General features: G+C 45.4%; 1 protein-coding gene across 1 annotated transcript in view; it reads right to left on the minus strand.

Annotated features, from left to right (window-relative positions):
• tmtc1 (transmembrane O-mannosyltransferase targeting cadherins 1) overlaps nucleotides 1-21,487 on the minus strand; it is a 151,499-nt gene that overhangs the window by 27,327 nt on the left and 102,685 nt on the right. The window contains 1 exon segment of the mRNA XM_052030031.1: nucleotides 685-793. Within this exon segment, the coding sequence (XP_051885991.1) occupies nucleotides 685-793 (109 nt within the window).

Here is a 21,487-nt window from a genome sequence, read left to right on the forward strand (position 1 = left end):
GATTATGACAAATTATCAGTGACGAGGTCATCAGGAAAACAAAACTATCCTTGCTGGGTGGCAGGGGGAAAGGGGATGAACAGTTGGGGATGGAGAAAGTAACAAAGGTCTCTCTCCATGGTCCAATGAATCTACTTACGTGTATGTACTAGCACCAATGGCAAACCTCTTCAGCTGATTCATTATTGTAAGTCATGGAGCTGTCAATGAGCAAACAATTTCAAATTGGGGAAAAAAGGAAAATGCTGTGTGGTGAGAGCATCTGTGGTGACGGAAACAGAGTTAAAGTTTCAGGTTGACGACTCTTCAAGGATCTGTTCTTCCTTCCACAGATGCTGCCCGACTTGCTGAACATTTCCAGCATTTCCTGTTTTTGTTTCAGGTTTCCAGCATCTGCAGTTTGAATTTCAATTAATATCTTAACAGATCGGACAAGCAACTGTCAGCTTTAAGGATTTAAAATTCAACAGAATTCTTTCAGCTCCCAAGGATTTCTGAAACTCTGGTAACACTGGGTGTGACCCGATGGGAGTGTTGAGGGGATTGCTCAAATTTGTCAATCAGAAACTCTGCCAGGTGGGTTTCTTGGTACCTCATTGCTTAAGAACTAATGTGATCTGTTCTAAGTCAAGCAGACACCAGTTGATCAATAAACCCACAGCTCCACTCACTGCAATGACTCACCTGTTCAGCCAGCAAAGCTGCAAGACTGGAGTAGGCATCGGCAAACTGAGGACCAGATCTGATGGAGTCACGCAGCAACTGTTCAGCTTCAGGCAGCTTCTTCTGACATCTGCAAGATGTGAAATGCTTGGTAAGAGCTTTGCCTTTGTGTAGCCATCATCAGGAGGATGTGTGTGTCTCTCTCTGACGAGCAGCAGCACTAGAGTTCAGGCTAATCCCAACACATGGGCTAGAAGCCTTGAAGAAAACTAAACCTCTTGCATTCCCAGACCATTTGCAGCAGCTCAGTTCCAAAGTCATGGGAGACAGAGAGCGTGAGAGAGGGAAAGAGGGGTGACAAAGAGGGAGAACGAGAAAGGGAGAGATTTTAAAGGAAAGCACCAGTGACAGAGGGAGAGGGTAGAATGAGATGAAAAAATGAGTGGGATTGATGGGAAGTTTCAGTGTAGAGAATCGGAGTTTTAGCAACAGAAGAGTCATGATCCTATTGCTCAAGGGGGAGAAATTTAAGCTCAATTACAAATGCTTCTCTTTGCTATTGTTTACATTTATTTGCACAAGATAAATTCCAATCAAATTCACTTTCTGCTGTGGAGAACTTATGCTATCATCTTCAAAGCTAAATGCATCCGTAAACAGTCCAAACCCCTGGTCTATGGAACATCATGGGGATAGGAATTAGAATTGGAATTGGTTTATTATTGTCAAATGTACTGAGGTACAGTGAAAAACTTCTCGTGCATACCGTTCGTACAGGTCAATTCATTACACAGTGCATCGAGGTAGTACAAGGTAAAACAATACAGAATGCAGAATAAAGTGTAACAGCTACAGGAAAAGTGCAATGCAGGCAGACAATAAGGTGCAAGGTCATATCGAGGTAGATTGTGAGGTCAAGAGTCCATCTTATCGTACTAGGGAACCGTTCAATAGTCTTATATCAGCAGGATAGAAGCTGTCCTTGAGCCTGGTGGTACATGCTTTCAGGCTTTTATATCTTCTACCCATTGGGATGGGGAGAAGAGAGAATGACCCAGGTGGGTGGGGTCTTTGATTATGTTGGCTGCTTTACCAAGGCAGTGAGAAGCGTAGACAGAATCCACGGAGAGGAGACTGGTTTCCGTGATGTGCTGAGCTGTGTCCACAACTCTCTGTAGTTTCTTGTGGTCTTGGGCAGAATAGTTGCCGTACCAAGCCATGATGCATCCAGGTAGGATGCTTTCTATGGTGCATCTATAAAAGTTGGTGAGTGTCACAGAGGACTTGCCAAATTTCTTTTGGCTCCTGAAGAAGTAAAGGTGCTGGTGAGCTTTCTTGGCCGTGGCGTCTATGTGGTTGGACCAGGTCAGGCTATTGGTGATGTTCACTCCATGGAACTTGAAGCTCTCAACCTCAGCACTGTTAATGTAGAGAGGTGCATGTACACCACCCCCTTTCCTGAAGACAATGACCAGCTCTTTTGTTTTGCTAACATTGAGGGAAAGGTTGTTGTCATGACACCATGTTACTAAGCTCCCTATCTCCTTTCTGTACTCTGGCTCATCATTATTTGAGATACGGCCTACTATGGTGGTATCATCTGCAAACCTGTAGATGGAGTTAGAGCAGAATCTGGCCATGCAGTCATGAGTATATAGGGAGTAGAGTAGGCGGCTGAGAATGCAGCCCTGTGTGGCACCAGTGTTGAAAATAATCATGCTGGAGGTGTTGCTTCCTATCCTTACTATAGGAGGCTGCTTTAGAAAATAGCAACCCCAATTAAAGCCACGTTGAAATTCTTGTTACCTTGAAATTAAAGACTGGATGGAATTTACCAACTGGTGCAACTGTTCACTCAGCAGCCAGATTTGAGAAACTTCACTATGCAACAATGCAAGTTATCGACAAGATGCCGATAACCTCATCCCTCCATCTCCTTCACTTCTCCAGTGATCTTGGTTTACCGAGTTGAGTCGATGGCAAGTGACATATCATGATCTTCAGGACTAGCAATGAGAGGTTTCCATTTTATTTGCAAATTATCCCTCTGAAGTAATAGTTGCAGAGAAGTACTGCAAGGAAACAGGCCATTCGGCCCACTGAGTCTGTGCTGACCTTCAAAACGCCATTTTTATACTATTCCAACACTAACCTATCTTATTCTCCCCACTTTCCCTGCCGTCACTGCCAGAAACACAACTCAATTCATCTGCTTCGTGTTGCAAAGATACCATCATTGTCCTGTCCCTCAAGGCGCCCTTAATAGCTGGAGGAGCAGCAGGGAACTCCACTTTGCTTTGCCAGCATGGGGTAGTGTAATCATTGAGGATAATCGTGAAATATGCCCAGGTAGTTAAGTGTGTTTTCTACAGTTTTTTTTAAGTTGTCTGTTCCCAACACTGGCAATTATTGTCAAGCTGAGTTCCTTTGTGAAGATGGCAACGGAACACTTCCTTAAACCATCACTGGTCTCTGCTCTTGTTCTTTGTAACAGTTTGAGAGAACTTCAGACAGCATTAAACTTGTTGGTATGGGGCTGGAAACGCACAGAAGCCAAGCCTAAAGTGCGTTAGCTGGCACTTCCATGCCAGATGCTGTGCATAATTTTAAGATGCTGCCAGGTTACTATTTCCAGATAAGGCAGTGCCCTTCTATCAAAGCAAAGCATGCCAGGGATAAGAACGGCTTGGCACAGGCTCAGTGTGGACTGCTGCTGTTGAAAGAGGTTGGCTTGAGGCTGGCTGGAGAGAGGGAGGGGAGTTGGGAGCACTATCATCTGAAAAGTACAGGAGCCAGGCTCACACCACCAATCAAGATCTGGACTCGAATGTAGTGGGAAGCAGGATGGGTAACCTACATAGTATAACCTACAAGGGAGGAAAACTCTTAATCCCTTTAAATGCACCATCTGAAATACAAAGAGAAACAACCCAGGTGGGACAATGCTGAGTCTTCCCAGACTTTTTCTATTTTTACTTCAGTTAGTTCACTTTTTCATTTTATGGACTATCATCTGTTACCTATACTTCAGCATCCCCAATCCCCACTGCACAAGATACAACTACTGGCATCCATTAAGTAATGTTGTACACAATGGACTCACAGATGAAACACATCGCTCCACAACATCCTGCACCTCTCCTTTGTCATGTGTTTATTTAGAGGCAGGGTTCCTAAATTCAAGCATCATCGAATGCCACAGAGTTTATTGTATAAACTTTTCTGATTTTGTTCTCTAATTCTCTGAAGGGTGGTACAGCTGCTGCCTTACAGTTTCAGAGACCCGGGTTCAATCCCGGCCTCGGGTTCTGTCTGTGTGGAGTTAACACGTTCTCCCTGTGACTGCGTGGGCTCCCTCTGGACACTCTGGTGTCCTCCCACATGCCAAAGGTGCCCTGACCTGCAAGTGCAGCCCGCTCTCCCCACAATGATAGAGTTTTCTCTGGATGTCCCAGTTTCTTCCCATATCCCAATGATGTGCAGATTGATAGGTTAATTAGCCACTGTAAATTGCCCATAGTAAGGGAGTGATAGGATCTGGGAGGAGTGGATCAGAATATGGGAAGAATAGAAAAAGAATTGATGTAGGATTAGTGTAAACCGATGGCTGAAGGTCGGTGCAGACTTGGTACGTCGAAGGGCCTGTTTCTGTGCTCTATCCCTTTATGACCCTAATTTGTCTCTCTCAAAGCTGGGGCTGCCAACACTCCAGGACTCTCCACAAACTGAAGATGGATCACCAGTCCACCTCTGCATGGAAACGGGGGAAAAGAGCCATTACAAGCAAACCTGCTTTTTTTTTTAACCCTCTTTATTTTCTTTGAACAATTTGGCTGTTAAGGACAAAAATAGGATGGGAAGGAGAGACTGTTTCAACACAGAACAGTACCGCACAGGAACAGGCCCTTTGGCCCACTATATCTGTGCTGACCATGATGCCAATTTAAACTAACTCCATCTGCCTGCACAAAGCCTATATCGTTCTGTTCCCTTCCTGTTCGTGTGTCTGTCTAAATGCCTATTAAACGTTGCTGTCAGATCTGCCTCTACCACCTCCCCGGCAGCATGTTCCAGGCACCCACCACTCTGGGTAACAAAAAAAACCCTGCTTTAAACTTTCCCCCTCTCAGCTTAAACCTTTGCCCTCTGGTATTTGACTTTTCCACCTTATCTATGTCTCTCATAATTTTGTATACTCCAATGGGCCGAATGGCCTAATTCTGCTCCTATGTCTTATAGTCTTAGGTCATCCATCAGCTTCTGACATTCCACAGAAAACTATCCAAATAGCTGTTGATTAACAATGGATAAATACCCAGTGGTGTAAAAGAAGCTGTTTAATTACTGTGATGGAGAAAGGTAATGCACCAAGAGGAAGCTGTTGCTGGCAAGTGGGCTGATTGGAGCCAGGATGTCCCACAGCAAAACTTCCAAGTTAAAGGAAACTTGTGAAATCACTGGTCCTCCCTCACTTTTCAAGTTGGAGATGAGTGACACATTGCTTCAAGAACTCAGAACCGACCCAGCTGATTCTGTCTGCAAGGTTGTTCAGAATAAACCAGATGGCAATGAAGTCTCAGCAGCTGCAGGGATGAACTGCACCATGCACCCAAGATTGTTGCAGGTAACAAAATCTGATCTCGAAAGACTGATGGCATTTTCCATTACTCTCTGTGCTCAGCTGCTGCAGTTGGAAAGCAGGGTGAAAAATGTAGTGTGGATCTCATCTCCCAGGATACACCCATCCAAGCACTGGAGACCACCAAAGTCTGGAAGGTGGTCTCCCTGAGGGTGAAGAGATCTTGTGTCCTCCTAAGAAACATAGCTGCTACCAATGGGATGTTTCTCCAAAGCTATAAGGATCTGTACATTGTAGGAGTGGAAATCTTCCCCGCCAATGAGAAGTTCCCAATTTTTACTGGAAGCCTCATGGACATGAGTTCAGTCAATGGCACCTGCAGGAAATCTGCAAATCCGAGTGCCTGAGAGGCCATCTGCTCCTCACCGAATTCAGAGCAGATGAAGTCAATTCTTCATGAATACAGTGCCTGGGTGACTTCACTGAGGCAGTGGTGAGCAGCAAATCAGGAGACAGCGAAGGAGCTGCTACAGCTGTTTGGAAAGATCCTGTGGTGAGGAAGTTGAGTTGAAGTGACCATGACCTCCAAGGACAGAGCAGCCCAGGTACGAGAGAGTGGCTGAAGATCTTCTTGTAGAATGTCACATACTGAAGTGACCCCAGCCTTGAAAACCTCAGCATGTGAAAATACCACTCATCAGGGGGTCTCAGGTGGCATGTGGTCTCTCTCTCAGGGTCCACATGGCTTGTTTCTGCCATCTGCCCTGAGCTTCGCAACCTGTCCTCAATTGTCAGCCAATGCCATAGAAACACTTCCTGTTACAGAGAGATGCCGGTGGTGTCCCCACCGAGACCCTCATGGAATGCTGGAGAAAACACTCTCCATTGATTGAAATATCCTCTCTGGACCATGGACAATGCAGTCAGGTCTCCTGATGGCATCAGAATTCCCTTTCAACAGCAAGATAAACACCAGACCAGCATATCATTTTACAACAATTTTGTTGTACAGCTTTGAACTTGTGTTGTTCTGGACAAAAACATGCATTACTTGAGTGGTGACATTATTTGGGGTGCACCTGAAGATGGGAAAAGGGCCAAGTCCATCAGTGCAAAGCGTGCTTGGAAGTACCAGGTCCAAGAGTCATTATTTCATCAGGAAATCATTGCTAGTGCAATCTTCTCTGGGTAAAAGTGAACTTCGTGTGATTACCACCTGAAAATGGGTGGTTTGCATCAGTTCCTCTGCACCAGTGTCTCCGAAAGCTAAGATATCTACAGCTGTCCTTGGCACAGTCAAATTAAAATCTCTTGAATGGAAATTAATTTTGGCTTTAGTAAAAACTAGTCCCACTACAGAATACCCAGAAAGTATTACACTTGGTTATTCATGGTCTGTCAGATTTTTTTGTTAATCTCACATTGAGTCATGATTACACTTTGGCCCCTAGAAATCAACTCTAGGTGATGGCATTTTAATTTCCTTTTGTGAATAATTCAAGATAAGAGATTTTTAAAAAATACTGTGATTTTTCAGCTTCTACTTGAACCATGTATATGCAGGCAGTCTGTATAACGTTTAAGAGCATATTGTAATGTGTTTTTTGGTTCCGTGACTGCCGGGTGCCTGGGATTCCCCTGAACTAAGCAGCAGGCAATGGAAATGAGCTTGCTCTTGGCACAGAGATCCCTGAACCTTCCTGAGGACCATCACTGTGGTCAATAGGAAGTGCTGTTTCTTCATGTCCAACCCCAAGCTGCAGGTCACTGTATTCCAGTAGGGGGTGGGGATCATGATTTAAACTTTTGGGTCATGGATTAGAACTCATGTTCAGACTGTTGCTGACAACCTCTGTGGCATGTTAATGGTTTACAACATTGCTTCTTTTCACAAGTCCAGACCTCCCAAGGCAAGCCTTGCCACAAATAGTTTGTGTATCACAGCAACTTCTTGGTGAGCCAGATTGCATAGTTGAGTTTACAACAAACAAAGCAAATAGGGTTGAACAGCATGCTTTTAGGGATGTTATATTTTTGCATTGAGGAAACATAATACAAAGCGATCCAACAAATGCAAGACAGACCCTTTATCTATTACAGTACTTTGTAACCTCGGAAGGGAAGAGATATCGATGCTGATTGAAAGACTTCTTTGTTCAGGTACCATACAGTCAGCATCAAGCCTCTCCAATGGGACATCAGAGGGTGTGAAAACTTACCCCAACTCTGCCATCTAGTGGTACCTTAACTCTATTTCCGCTCTCTAACAGGCCATCCTGGTTTCAATTTCAGCCAAATGCCCACAGTGAGCCATGTCTAGCATAAACTGACATCAAGAGCAGTACACCCTTCAATCTCAGTTAGTAGTTAGAGGAAGATTAGGGGTATTTCTGCTGCTTGAACTACTTTTGGAAATGAAGCATATTGCATTCATGTAGCACCCAGTGTGTAGAGAGTATGTCCAGGTACAAGCCAGCAGGTGTATGCCCAGCAAATGGTGTGGTCAAGGGAAGGGGGAATACATAACAGGGCAGAATTAGAGGAGTGGGGTGTGGGAGAGAAGAAGGAAAAGCATGTGGTTGGAGTGTTATTGAGGTGGGGAGGGCTGGAAGAACTGAAACACAGAATGATATGAGCAACCAGAACTCAGCGTTGATTAGTGAGGGTCAGGGCATGCCAGGAGAACAGGCAGGAGAATTTTGCGGAAACTGAACTTGCGGTGATGGATAATGGAAGGCAGGTCAGGAAGACGTTGACATTGTCAAGTCTGAAGGAGGCAAGGTCATTCATGAAAGCTTCAGCAGCAGATGGCAACGTGTGGAGCGGCGAAGCGGGTAGATGGAGACACTGGCACCAGAAGCTCAATCTGTGGTTGACTTGGACACCAGTTGTGTCAAGTCAGCACCAAAGGCCAGGGAGAGGGATGAGATCATTTCCAACGGCATGGAGTTCATGACGAGATGGAAGAGAATTGGTTTAAACTTCCAAGTACTCCCATTGTTGAGGCCAAAGATGAATCGACTGGATAACAGATTGGCAGTGCAGAGGTAATTGGCTTATTATTGTCACATGTACCGAGATACAGTGAAAAGCTTTTGTTTGCGTGTCATCCAGACAGATCCACCCATACATAAGTACGTTGAGGTAGACAAAAGAGGGAAAAAAAACAGAATGCAGAATATAGTGTTACAGTTACAGAGGAAGTGCAGTGCAGGTAGACAAATAAATCACAAGGGCCATGACGAGGTAGACTGAGAGATCAAGAGTTCATCTTTATTGTGTCAGAGGTCTGTTCAAGAGCCTGGTGGTCATGTTCTTAAGCTTTTATATCTTCTGCCCAACGGAAGGGGCGGGGGGGGAGGGGGAGGGGGAGAGAGAGAATAACCAGGGTGGGAGAGGAGTCTTTGGTTATGTTGGCTGCTTTCCTGAGGCAGCGGAAAGTGTCCATGGAGGGTTTTGGAACTGCTGGGAATGTGGCTGCTGGTGACACCACAGCCAATTGATAACGATGAGGATGGATGGGGTACTCGTGACATTACAGTATTGGGTTGGAGGAAAAGGCATCGTTGGAGAATCTCCAGTTACTTTCCATGAGGGAACACAGGAGAAACAATCCCAAGAGACCTCCTCTTGCTGTAGCGCCAGCTGTCCCTTCACTCTGCCCAAACACATGTGTCCATGCGAAACCAGAGCTCAAGGACCCAGGGCAGCTCAGTGAGGGCCACGTCCTCACCTGCAGACTGCACACAAACAGACCATGGTTCAGTGAGACTGCTGTTGAGCCTTGCCACCCCCAACCCACCCCAACTCACCCACAAGTGGTGAAAAGCCCTAGTTTAACTCACCCTCTGATCTGAGCAAAGGTTTCAATGACTGATTAACATTCACTGTAAAACATAATCACGAGCAAAGGTTGCTGGTTAATCAGCAATCTGAGTTAAGCCAAGCTTCTGCATTCAAAACTTGTGTCGAAAATGAAGGACATATTTACATGCTAGCGGTATAATTTTATTCAGGCAAATTGGAATAGAAGTCCCCCCAAAGCCTCCTTGATTATATTTCCAAGCAGTGGCCAACTGGGCATCCTGAACACCAATGTTTGCTCTTTTCCTTTCAGCTCTGCGCACTCATCTTTGAGCTGGGCTGCAGGCTCCATCCACTGCCTGGGTGGAGTTGGTTGCTCTCAGTCTGTGGGTAGAAGTGAGGTGCTAAAAATTGGCTCCACTTCCCCCGGACTCAAGTTGGAAAATTCAGCCGGGGTTCCCACTGCTGATGGCTCTTTGGTAATCCTGACTGGAATGCTCTTGTTTCTGAGGATGTTGGTGTATGCCAACAGAATTGGCTTCAGCTGCGATACTACCCCACCCTGCCACGGTTCAATCCCCAGCCAATACTCACACAGGATTAGCAGGCGCTTGGTTAAGGTGGGGTATGTCTTCATCTCTTGTAAAGTGATCGGCCAACCAATCAGCCCTACCTACAGCAGCAGCAGGGCAGAGGTGGGAGAATATTCCCCAAAATATGAGTGCACCCTAACGAATGGATGATGGATATAGCAGTGAGTCCGAACAATCCTCTCAGTTATTGCTCCCCGCCACCCCTGCAAATTTCAATTGGATATTTTTGGGATCAAAACCAGGCTGCCCGTAACTCCATCCAGGAACTGGGTGTTGGTGGCCACATGGGTGTTGATCGAGGCAGGGGGGAAGTGTTGAGCGGTACAGGTGTCCTGAAAGATGAAGTACTTGACCTCCCAGTTAGCACTGTGCTGAGGAGGTAGCATCACCCCAAGGACACCTAACGAAGGACACTCCCAGAACAAGCTGGTTCTCATTTCCCTGCAATGCTCCAAAAGGAGTGACACATGGGGAGTAACGTCATCACTCGCTGACACACCTGACGTGGAATTCACATCGGAACACAAAGATGACTCCCGACTGGAAGCTTTCTGTCGAATTTCTGGAGTAACGTGAAGTGACTTGGAAATGATTAGAGGGCACGTGCTATGAGGAGAGGTTGGACAAACTATGGTTGCTTTCTCTGGAGCGGTGGAGGCTGAGGGGAGAGCTGATAGAAGTTTATAAGATTTTGAGAGGCAGAGATCAAGTAGATTGTCAGTATCTTTTTCCCAGGGTTGAAATGTCCAGTACTCAAGGGCATGCATTTAAGGTGAGTTCAAAGGAGATGTGCAGGGCAAGTTCTTTTTAAACACAGTGGTGGGTGCCTGGAATATGCCGTCAGGGTGGTGATGGAGGCAGATACAGTAGAGGCATTGAAGAAGCTCTTAAACAGGCACATGAATGTACAGAGAACGGAGGGAGATGGACCACGTGCAGGCAGAAGTGATAAAGTATCATTGATTTAATTAGTTCAGCACAATGTTGTGGGTCGAAGGGCCTATTCCTGAGCTGCGCTGCTCTGTGTTCTATGATACTGCATTTTGCTCCAGAAAAAAAAATTGATTTCCTATTACATAAAGCTAAGTAAAGTGTTATACACTTCAATCTCTAGGTAAATGTTTGCTCTTTACTTTAACAACCATATCAAATTCACTGCAGAGGAAACTGCGGCTGAAAACAGAACACTGAACAGTAGCCCTAGGAGACCTAATTAACCCACTCTTGGAAGCGCTTCGCAAATATTTATTTAGTCTGAATGACCTACATTTAACTTCACTGCAAATTAAGCATAGAACACTGGCGTTCACCAACCTCATGTCCCGTTCTCGTTAAGCCCACCTCTTCCAGTGTCCCTGGATCAAAGAGGTGAGGCTGAAGGCAGGAGAAGGAGCCAACTCTATTTTCCCTAACTGAGGGTCCTACTAAGCCCTGTAATTTTGATATATGCCTTTCATTGCTGCAAGGAATGCTGGGATAGGCTAGCCCACATTGCTGTCTCCAACACAAGGTTGGCAGGTGGAAGTCCTTTCAATTTCACAAGCCAGAGGAAAAAAAATTAAGACAGCAAAAGATGGCTCTTCAGTTAACAATGTGCAGGGCCTGAAGGTGTTTGCCTGAATGAATTGGATGTAGTACTTGACCAATTATCTACTCAGGCACTGGATGGTTAGAGAATGGGATCTCTCACTTTTATACCTTGCTCTTTTACCTATTTAGGTCAACATATTAGTACCTTGCTGATTGTTGCTGCAGGCTAGACACGGTCAGTATTAAGTTTACCAAAGCCCTTGAGGCTCTGTTTGGTCGTTCTACTGTTATTGCCAGGTCTTGCATTCCATACTCCTTTCTATCGTACACAGATTTCCATTCATCTCCTATTGATTAGCCACTTTAGACCTAGAATGGCATTCACAGACTGCCAATCACAATGTCAGGATCTCCCAAAGCACTTCTTAGCAAATGAAGCAGTCCCTGTTCCATTGTAGGGAAATGTGGGAATCAATGTGGTGGGTCCTAGAAATTGCAATTAAAGATTTTCTGCTTTACTGATATTGGGTGAGGGATATGCATTAGTCAAGACATTGAGGACAGATAATCTTTGAAATGGTATCCAGGATGTTTTGAATCCATCCAATGGGACATATGATACTTTGGTTGACATCTCATGGCAAAGGCAGATTTGGAGCTTCACAACACGCACAAGGTTCTGCAGTGGGACTTGAACCTTTGACCTTCTAACTCAGATGCAGGAATGCAACCCACTGAACACAGGTGACGTCTGACGGGAGAGAGTTGATCAAACCGTCAATGGACTGACAGCTGAAATACTCATTTTGATTACACGGCGAGTAATAGATGTTGCTGGCATCTGCTGTCCTGTGTGAAGATTACGTGCAAATTGCTATCGGGACCAGGGACAGCTTCATGGGCTGTTAACCAACTGTCAACGATCTGGATCGGTGACTGGAAATTGTTGGAATCAATTTGTGCAGTTGTACAAGCAGAATGATGTTTGATAAAACATTCTGTGGACCATGTTCAAAATGGAGAAATTGTAAATAGAAGACAGCCTGAACACTTAGGCTCACTAAAGTACAGCTAGGTGAACAAGCAAATCCACATGAAAACCCATCAATTTGTTTCTTCTCATCAGCTTTTCACCTTCTCTATTCCAGACACGGATCACGAGAAGCTCTCCCTTTAACAGTTATGCATGGATGGTAAACCGACACTTCAACCCTGGAAGAAATATACATCTGCCGGGCACAGTGGGGAGTTGCCAAAAGCAGAAATCCTGATGATTCTGCTCTCCCTGTCCAAGAAGGAACTGAGGCTAAATTTAGCATCATGTAGAGGACAACCTATTTATCCAACCACTGCAGAATACAACACATTGTTTTGTACCAGAAGATACTGAAAATTCAGCACCAATTCTGTTCTTCATGTCTCTTAACCAGGGTCCCTCAAAATCCTGACATTAGTTAACTGTTCAATTCTAAATAAACTTACAGTTATATTTGTTCCAGAAAGGATCCAAGTTGTGTCCATGTCAACAAAATGGAGGGGTACCATGAAGTGGTAAAGAGGTAAAAATACTCTGAAAGAGCATAAGGGTAATTGTATAGATTTGATTCAAGCAGAGTGATAGGGCTATGAAGCAGATTACATCTGTTTATAATCGTTGACCAGAAATTCGACTGGACCAGCCACAGAAATACCATGGTTACAAGAACGGGTCAAAGACTGGGCCTTGTGTGGTGGATGACTCACCTCCTGATATCCCTCAGAGCCATTACACCATCTACCAGGCACAGGTCAGGAGTGTGATGGAAGACTCTGCAATTGCCTGGCCGAGTGCCACTCTGACAACGCTCAAGAAGCTCAACACCACCCAGGACAAAGCAGTCATTTGTTTTCGTCCCATCCAGCATCCTCAACATTCATTCCCTACATCATCAGTGCAAAGTAGCTGCAGTGTGTACCATCTACAAAAGGCACAGCAGTTACTTGCATGGGATACTCCAACAGCACCTCCCAAACCTGCAGCCTCTAACTCTTCAAAATCTTGGGGTGCAGTTCATATCAGATTTCACCCCCGTTAATTATTCCAATACTTTTCCCCCACCAATGATTATTTCCTTCAGCTTCTTGTTCACTCCAGACCTGTTGTTCTCCACTATTTCTTGGAGACTTTCTTTGCTTTCATGAAGATAGACACAAAATAGTAATTTAATTTCTTTGTTGCTTCCTTATTCCCTGTTTTAGTTTCTCGTGCCTCAGGATCTAAAGATCACCTCCAGCTGGCAGGCAGAGTCCTTTTAATCTGTTGGTTTGTTAGAAAAACGCCCGAGATGGAATTCTTCTCTTCATGATCAAGGAAACAGAAGTTGCCTTTATAACTGCACCCTCAAGATCCTCAGGATAATTCAAATATATTCAAGTCAATGACATCCTTGTGTACCTATTAGCTGTGGGAATTAGGGTAGCTGATGGTAAGTGATAACGATAAGATACTTTGTTTTAGCGATGTAGGTTGAAGAATATTTAATGGACAAGGATACTGGAAGAGAGCCCCCAACCTCTCTCTCCTTTAAAGTAATGGCATGTATCTTGCATGGGGCCCTAAGGGGAAAGAATAGGACTGCTCTTTAGCAGGTATAGAAGGCAATGCGCCTAATGCAGGTAAATAGGGATAGTATAGATGGATGCAATGGTCGGCACAGACAGGGTGGGATGAAGGATCTGCCTCCGTGTTGTACAACTCTGTGACACCCTGTTTGAAAGGCCAGTCTGCAGCAGAGACGTAAAAGTCCTTTAGTTTGATGATGCTCAGGGACTAATAAACAATCTGCTGTGTGTAAGGCCAGAGAAGGCAGAGCACAAGAAAACTAGGAGCCCACCATTGGGCCTCGCTCTGGGACAAAATGGGGTTCTTCAGGATACCAAAGAAACATAACTGACTCCCAGTGGTTAATTGCTGCTGTTTGAAAGGAACTGCATTGATAGCTCCGGGGAAGAAGTCCGAAGGCTACAGTAACACTGAAAATTCTGCCTTTCATTAGGACAGGTAGAATCCATTTACTAATCCCTGTTGGCACTAACAATGTGGTGGGTCCCTGTATACCACAGGAGGTTTCTCATTTAGAAAATGGATTTGGTGCTTGAAGGGTTGGGTTCTATTTACCAATCAATCCTGTAACCATGACAACCTTAGGTTAAAAAGAAAAAAGTGCAGTGACCCTGAGAGCTTAGCTTGGCACAACAGTGAGTCACACAGGCTCAGAGGGTCCAAGGTTCAATCCCTGGTCTGTGGGAAGTTGGTGGCTTGGTTCCAGGACACCTGTTGGGGCCAGAGAGCTTAACGGAAGAATCAGCCGTCAGCATTGTTTGTGGCTGTATCAGGCTGTGTGTGGAGAGATTCCGTAAACACCAAGTGTCACTGTGTACTGAGGTTCTACCTGTCGCTGTGTGGCAACGGATGGGCCTGGCCTCTTTGCCGTGTAATGTTCCTTTCAGTTGGACCTTGGCCTTTGCAGGAAAGTTTCTGCAGAAAAAGACCTTTAACCACAAGTCCATCAAAAAGTGGTCAGCACAGAATGTCCAAGAAGCTCTGTGGGAGAAGGTTACAATGGATCCTGTGGGATGGTTTCCTGAGCGGATTGACGAAGTTATTTGGCACAAATGCCTCCTCACCAGATCTCATAAACATGCACCAAGATCTCCCATGGCTGACAGTGAGAGGGGTGCTCCCTGCAAGATCCTTCCTGCATTGCCAGAGTCTCTCTCCCGCTGCACGCTGTCCTCGGAGATGGCTGCAGTGCAGATGAAATAATCGTCCACCTCCTTGTGGACTGCGTGTTTGCCAAGAAGGTCTAGAAAAGGACGCAATGGTCCTTGTCGAGGTTTATCCCGAACAACTGCATAACAGGCTGCTCCCGGGACACACATCGAGACAAACATCAAGTGCTGCTGGATGATTAACAATCTGATGAAAGACACACTTTGGTTTGCCCAAAACCTGTCAAACTCCCAGTGTAAGATGATGTCCATGAACGAAGGTTGCCGAATAACACATGCCTAAGTGCAGGGGTATGTGCCAAGCAATGCACTGAAGCTCAGCGTGATGGTAGGGCAGATTTGGTGTAGCGCCTGGGCTATTCCTGTCTGTCAGCTTTATGTGCCTATAATCTGTGTCCTGCGGATGAGCCCTTTAGTGTAGGGTTCTTCCTGCCTGTCTTACCTCTTCATTTTGTGGACAAATTTTAATCACATGGCAAATCAAGCCCTACATCACAAAAGAATCCTATAACAAGACTATACATTGAGAGTTTTAATTAGTAATTTCAGTAGATCAGGCATACAATCTGAACACCTATTCAATAGGGAGAGCAGCATAACAGGGGACACTTGATGGCTGTTTTGCACATAATTTATGTGCCACCATTGAATTTCTGAAATCTGTCTTCAAAGGAATAGCTGGAACCTAAGTAATGCTTACATGAGTTGGAGGAGGTTCCCCTACTCTCAACAGTCCTGACTAACTTCACCACCTGCTACTGTTTATAAATGGTTTAGCCTCACAGCACACACAATGAGAGTGACCCTTGTACTCAATTTCCACTCTCCATTTCTCATCTACTTACTATTTATGAGTGGCACATCATACATCACATTATTTTCCTCATTAGCTTGTAGCTGCTAATTTTCATTGCTGAGCTGCAATCCTGACCTCAACCTTGCATTTACATTAGAATGGCAGCAGGTCATTCAGCTCTTGGTGCTTCATCCCCAGTCTATTAGATCCTGCTTACAATGAAGACTGTTCAGGGCACCTGTGGAGAGCGTACCAAACCATCACCCCCCAATAACCCCTCCAGTAACTGGAAGTAGTTCTCCATTTCTGTGCTCCAGCAATAGAATTTGGCTCCAGAATGTCCTCTGCTACTTACACTGGAGGCAACATGTGCTCACTCTATGTGAAAAAGCAAACACAGCTCAGAGTCATTGGGTCATACAGCACAGAAATAGCCCTGTCAGCTCATCAAGTCCCTGCCAACCATCCGCCACCAATTTACACTAAGCCCATTTCATTCTCCCCACATTCTCATCAACTCCCCCCAGATTCAACCAATCACCTGCACACTAGGGACAATTTATAGCGGCCAGTTAACCTACCAACCCACACGTCTTTAGGATGTGAGAGGAGACTGGTACACCTGGAGAAAACCCATGTGGTCACAGGGAGAACATGCAAATTCAACAAAGACAGCACTGGAGGACAGGATTGAAGCTGGGTCATTGGCACTGTGAGATAGGAGCTCCACAGAAGGTGAACTGGAACACAAATAGGTGCCTATTAGCTAGATCTAAGCAACATTACAAAAAGGTGGCCTGGATCTGGATGACAAAGACACCTATGTCAGACTCCTATTATTGACTATAGCTGCATCTTCAATACCATAATTCCAAAGAAACTCATCTCAAAATCCCTAGACCTAGGAGTCGGCACCTCCTCTGCAAATGGATCCTTGACTTCCTGATCAAAAGACCGCAATCAGTAGGGAACAGGCAGCAACACCTCCACCACAATTATCTTCAACGCTGGTGCCCCACAAGACTGCATCCTTAGCACCTTACTTTAGTCCCTATACACTCATGATTGTGTGGCCAGATTCTGCTCTAATTCCATTTACAAGTTTGCAGATGATACCACCGTTGTGGTCTGGATTTTAAACAACAACAAGACGAAGGAGATAGAGAGCCTGGTGGCCAAGACAACAACCTCTCCCTCAGTGTCAGCAAAACAAAAGGTCTGGTCATTGACTTCAGAAAGTGGGGCAGAGCACATGCCACTGTCTGTATCAATGGTGCTGAGGTGGAGATGGTTGAGGGCTTCAAGTTCCAAGGTGTAAATATCAGCCAAGTTGAAGCTATGGCCCAGAGAGCACACTAGCACCTCTGCTTCCTCAGAATGCTAAGGAAATTCGGCATGTCCCCAATGACCCTCACCAATTTTTACAGATGCACCATAGAAAGCATCCTATCAGGATGCATCACAGCTTGGTGTGGCAACTGCTCTGCCCAAGACTGCAAGAAATTGCAGAAAGTTGTGGACACAGCTCAGCACATCACTAAAACCAGCCCCCCCTTCCATTGACTCTCTACACTTCCCACTGCCTCGGGAAAGCAACCAATATAATCCATCTCACGCCAGACATTCTCTCGTCTACCCCCTTCCATCTGACAGAAGATACAAAAGCTTGAGAACACGTACCACCATGCTCAAGGTCAGCTTCTATCCCACTGTTATAACACTCATGAACGGACCTCATATGATGAAGATAAACTCTTGATCTCTCAGTCTACCTCGTCATGGCCCTTGCACCTTATTTGTCTACCTGCACTGCACTTTCTCTGTAACTATATTCTGCATTCTGATTTTTTCCTCTCCTTTTGTACTACCTCGATGTACTGATGTACAGAATGACCTGTATGGATCCCACACAAACAAAAGCTTTTCACCGTATCTCAGTACATCTGACAATAATTTACCAATTACCACACTGCCATGCCTCACCGCAAAAATCTTTGTGTTTATAAGTCAGACTTGATTCTCCAATCAGAACTGCTGTCTTGACCTCTCCCACCAGGGTCTCACTCTGGGTTCATTTGCCTTGGAACAAATGGTAAGAACTACACAGCACAGAATTACATGCACTGAAGGAGACCAGTTATCTTGGCTCCTTCATAATTAGTCCCACATCTTCTGTTTATTCCCCATGCACCCTGTGAACCTTAACTCTCTGCCAATATGCCCATGTCAGTTTTGAAAGGTACTCTTGAATCTCCTTTGCAAAGTGATGCATTTCAGATCACAGTAAGTGCTGTGCCAACCAAAATTCTCCTCATCGATTCTCATTTGCCAATTATCTTAAATCAGTATCGACTAGTCCATGACCTACCTGTCAGTGGAAACATTTTCTCCCTACCTATTCCTATCAGAGCCTCTTAATGCTGAACACTGCCATTAAACTTCCCTTGAAATAAAGCCATTCTGCAAGCACCGTTCTGTTGCAATAGTGCTGAGTGTAGGCTCGAAGCACAGCTTGACAGACAGCATTTTAGTAAAATTTAGAACATAACTAGGAGGACCAGGAGTAGGCCATTTGGGAACCCCAAGCCTACTCTTCTATTCAACAAGAACATACCTGATCTGTCTCAGTACCATTTTCTTGTCCTATCTCCAGATCCCTTGATTCCCCTAATATCCAGAAATATGTCAATCTATATCGAATATACTCAGGGACTGAACCCCCACAGCCCTCTTTGGTAGAGGATTCCAAAGATTCATGACCTACTGTAAAGAAATTTCTCCTCATTTCAATCCTAGATGAATGACCACTTATTTTGAGTGTGACCCCCTGGTTCTTAGCCAGGGGAAACGTCTTCCCCACATGTTCCCTGTCAAGCCTCCAAGAGTGTAGTTTAACTGAACCGAAGTGGCTTCATACATAAAGCTTAGTAGCTGTAATGTAGTTCAGTAAGGTTCTTATATCATGCCAAGACTACAAATGAGACGGGAAATCAACTCCAGTGTTGCTGGCAGCCTTGCTGATGGACACAGAGAGCCTGCAAAGGGATATAGATGGGTTGCGTGAGGGGGCAGGAGGTTGGCAGATGGAGTATGGTGTGGGGAAATGTAGGGTTATCCAGTTTGGAAGAAAGAGTTCAAAACAAAGTACTATTTGAACAGAGTGAGACTGTAAAATATTCTCATGTCTTCTTCCAATATACGCCATTCGACCCATCGACTCCCATGCCAGTTCTCAGAACAATCCCATCAGTCCCATCCCCCCATCTCTTTTGCAGAAACCTATCTATTTCATTCCCATCAACTCCACTTTGATTGTCCTGACACTCACCTACAATGGGGATAATTTACAGTAACCAATTAACCTATCAACCAGCAAACCAGAGCTCCCGGGGATCACGGGGAGAATGTGCGAACACAGAGGCACAACTGGGAAGTCGGGGTCGAACCGGGGTCACTGGAGCTGTGAGGCAGCGGCTCGACTGGCTGCTCCACTCTGCTGTGCTCAGCATTTAAATTCCCCACTGCAACAGCGGGATTTGTACCCTTGTCTCCAGGTTAATAGCTTGGGCCTCTGAATACTGGTTTAGTAACTTAATCACTACACTACTGTCCCCTAAAGTTGTGGTATAAAAGAATCTGGGGGTCTTAACACATGAAACAAAAGGAGTTAGCTTCCAGGTGCAGCAATTAGGAAGGTTGATTGAATATTGGCCTTTATCGTAAGAGGTGAAGAATATAAAAGTAAGTTTTGTTGCAACTTTAGAGAGCATTAAGGAGAGACGGGGAAACGTGTTGAGACCAATATTGGATCAGCTATGATCTTACCTAGTTATTTATTTGTCATGACACAGGAGAAGGCCATTTGGCCCATCAGGTCCGTGCCCAATCCCAGGAGGTCAATCCCATTGCTCCCATTACCCCTCTTATTTCCCTGTAGCCCTGTAAATTATTTTCTCTCAGCTCCCCCAACCTGACTCCATCTGCCAATCAACCCCTCCTCACCTGGAACCACCTATCGCTTGCCAACTCTTGCTACATCCCTGCCTCTCACTGAACGCTTTTCCCTCTTCAGTCCTCGTTCTGCAGGCTCTACCCTCGACATGCCAATGTAATGAACATTAACCAAGGTCGTGTCTGCAGCAGAGAACCATCATAGGCAGGCCTTGAAACTGAACCCTCAGCATAGCTGAGCTCTCTTCAATTTGGGCTGAAGCAAGTCCGAACGTTTGATGTATACATGCTGTACTCTAAAGGGCTCATCCACGGGACACAGATTATATACTGGCCATCTCCCCTTTACTCTTTCAGTCCAGGTGAAGGGTCTTGACCAAAAACGTCGACTGTCCATTTCCCTTCGCAGATGCTGCCTGACCTGCTGAGTTCCTGCAGAATCTGCAGTCTTTTGTGTCTCCATTTGCTCTTGCCTGCTCTTTTGACACTTTTGCCACTTACCTGCTCCAAGCGGCGATTTACAGTGGTCACTTCACCAACCAGCAAATCTTTGTGATGTGGGAGGAAACTGTAAATCCACACAAACTTCAGATCAAACCCGCACGATTCGAGGGAGAGCATGCAAACCTACACAGTCAGCACTCAAGGTTGGGCTGAACCCAGGTCCCTCGGGGTGTGAGGCACACTGCGTGGCTGCAGGTGTCGTCTGGCTTAACCTGCTCCGTTTCTTTTTATTTCCTACGCCAGGCATGGTTCTGAAACTGTGCTTTGATTCAGCAATAAAAGTTAAGCCAGACCTTAACATCGGGACACAGCTTCTGAAATAGTCTTGTTCTGGGTCTGTTACCTGTCCTCACAAGCCCAAAGATCCCCAGAAACAAGCGCGCAACACCCGAAAGATAACTGAAGATAGTTGCACAAAGTGAAGATAACTGCACAAAATGGACAGCTCCAGAACTTGCACTGTTCACGGACACACGCGTAATGTAGATGGTGCTCACACAAATGCAGCGACTGTCCACATTTCACAGGCAGGCAGAGTCTCGCAGGCTGAGCTTTACTTTGCCCGGACAAGTCAGCTATCACTGCCGGCATGCTCTCACGCGTGGACAGGCTCAAGGTATGTAGCACAGGGGAAAAGGCTCATTGATGCCCCAAGATTCAGAACACAGCTGACTGCTGATTCCATCTGACTGAATGTTTTGAAGAGGTGACTAGAGCAGTGAACCATGGAATACCTGTGGGTGTTATGTGGGCTTCCAGAAGGTATCTGATCAAGTGCCTCTCAAGGTACTGTTAGTTAAAGTTCCTGGGACTGAACAAATCCACTGGCCTCGCTAAGCATATAGTTGAATGGTAGGAGCCACAGCAGGAAATATTGAGCAAGTATGTAAACTGGAATGACGTGAGCAGCAGAGTCAGCAAAACTTAATGTTCAAAACTGCAATTGCTCATGGTAATGGTGAGTTATTTTGACACCCGCTTTCCTTCTCACAACAGCAGCTTGATGATGATACGAAGACAAGCACAGTGAGCAGCGCCCGTGGAGCATGATGTTAACGGACTAGGGAAGTGAGTGAAACTGTGGTGGGCGTCAATGCAGGGAACACAAGGTCGTCCACTTCGAATATATAGCAAAGTACTTTCTAAAGGTGGAAGTCCAAAGAGGCCTGGTTGTGGTTGGGGCTGGGGATGGGTTCCAGGTACACGAATCCCAATAACGTCATGAACAGAAAATGTTCAAAATAGCTCAGGGATGCTGCCCTTTTTATGTAGAGGACTGGAGTGAAAATGGATGGA

This window comes from Pristis pectinata, chromosome 15, assembly GCF_009764475.1.
Source record: "Pristis pectinata isolate sPriPec2 chromosome 15, sPriPec2.1.pri, whole genome shotgun sequence".
Lineage (NCBI taxonomy): Eukaryota > Metazoa > Chordata > Chondrichthyes > Rhinopristiformes > Pristidae > Pristis > Pristis pectinata.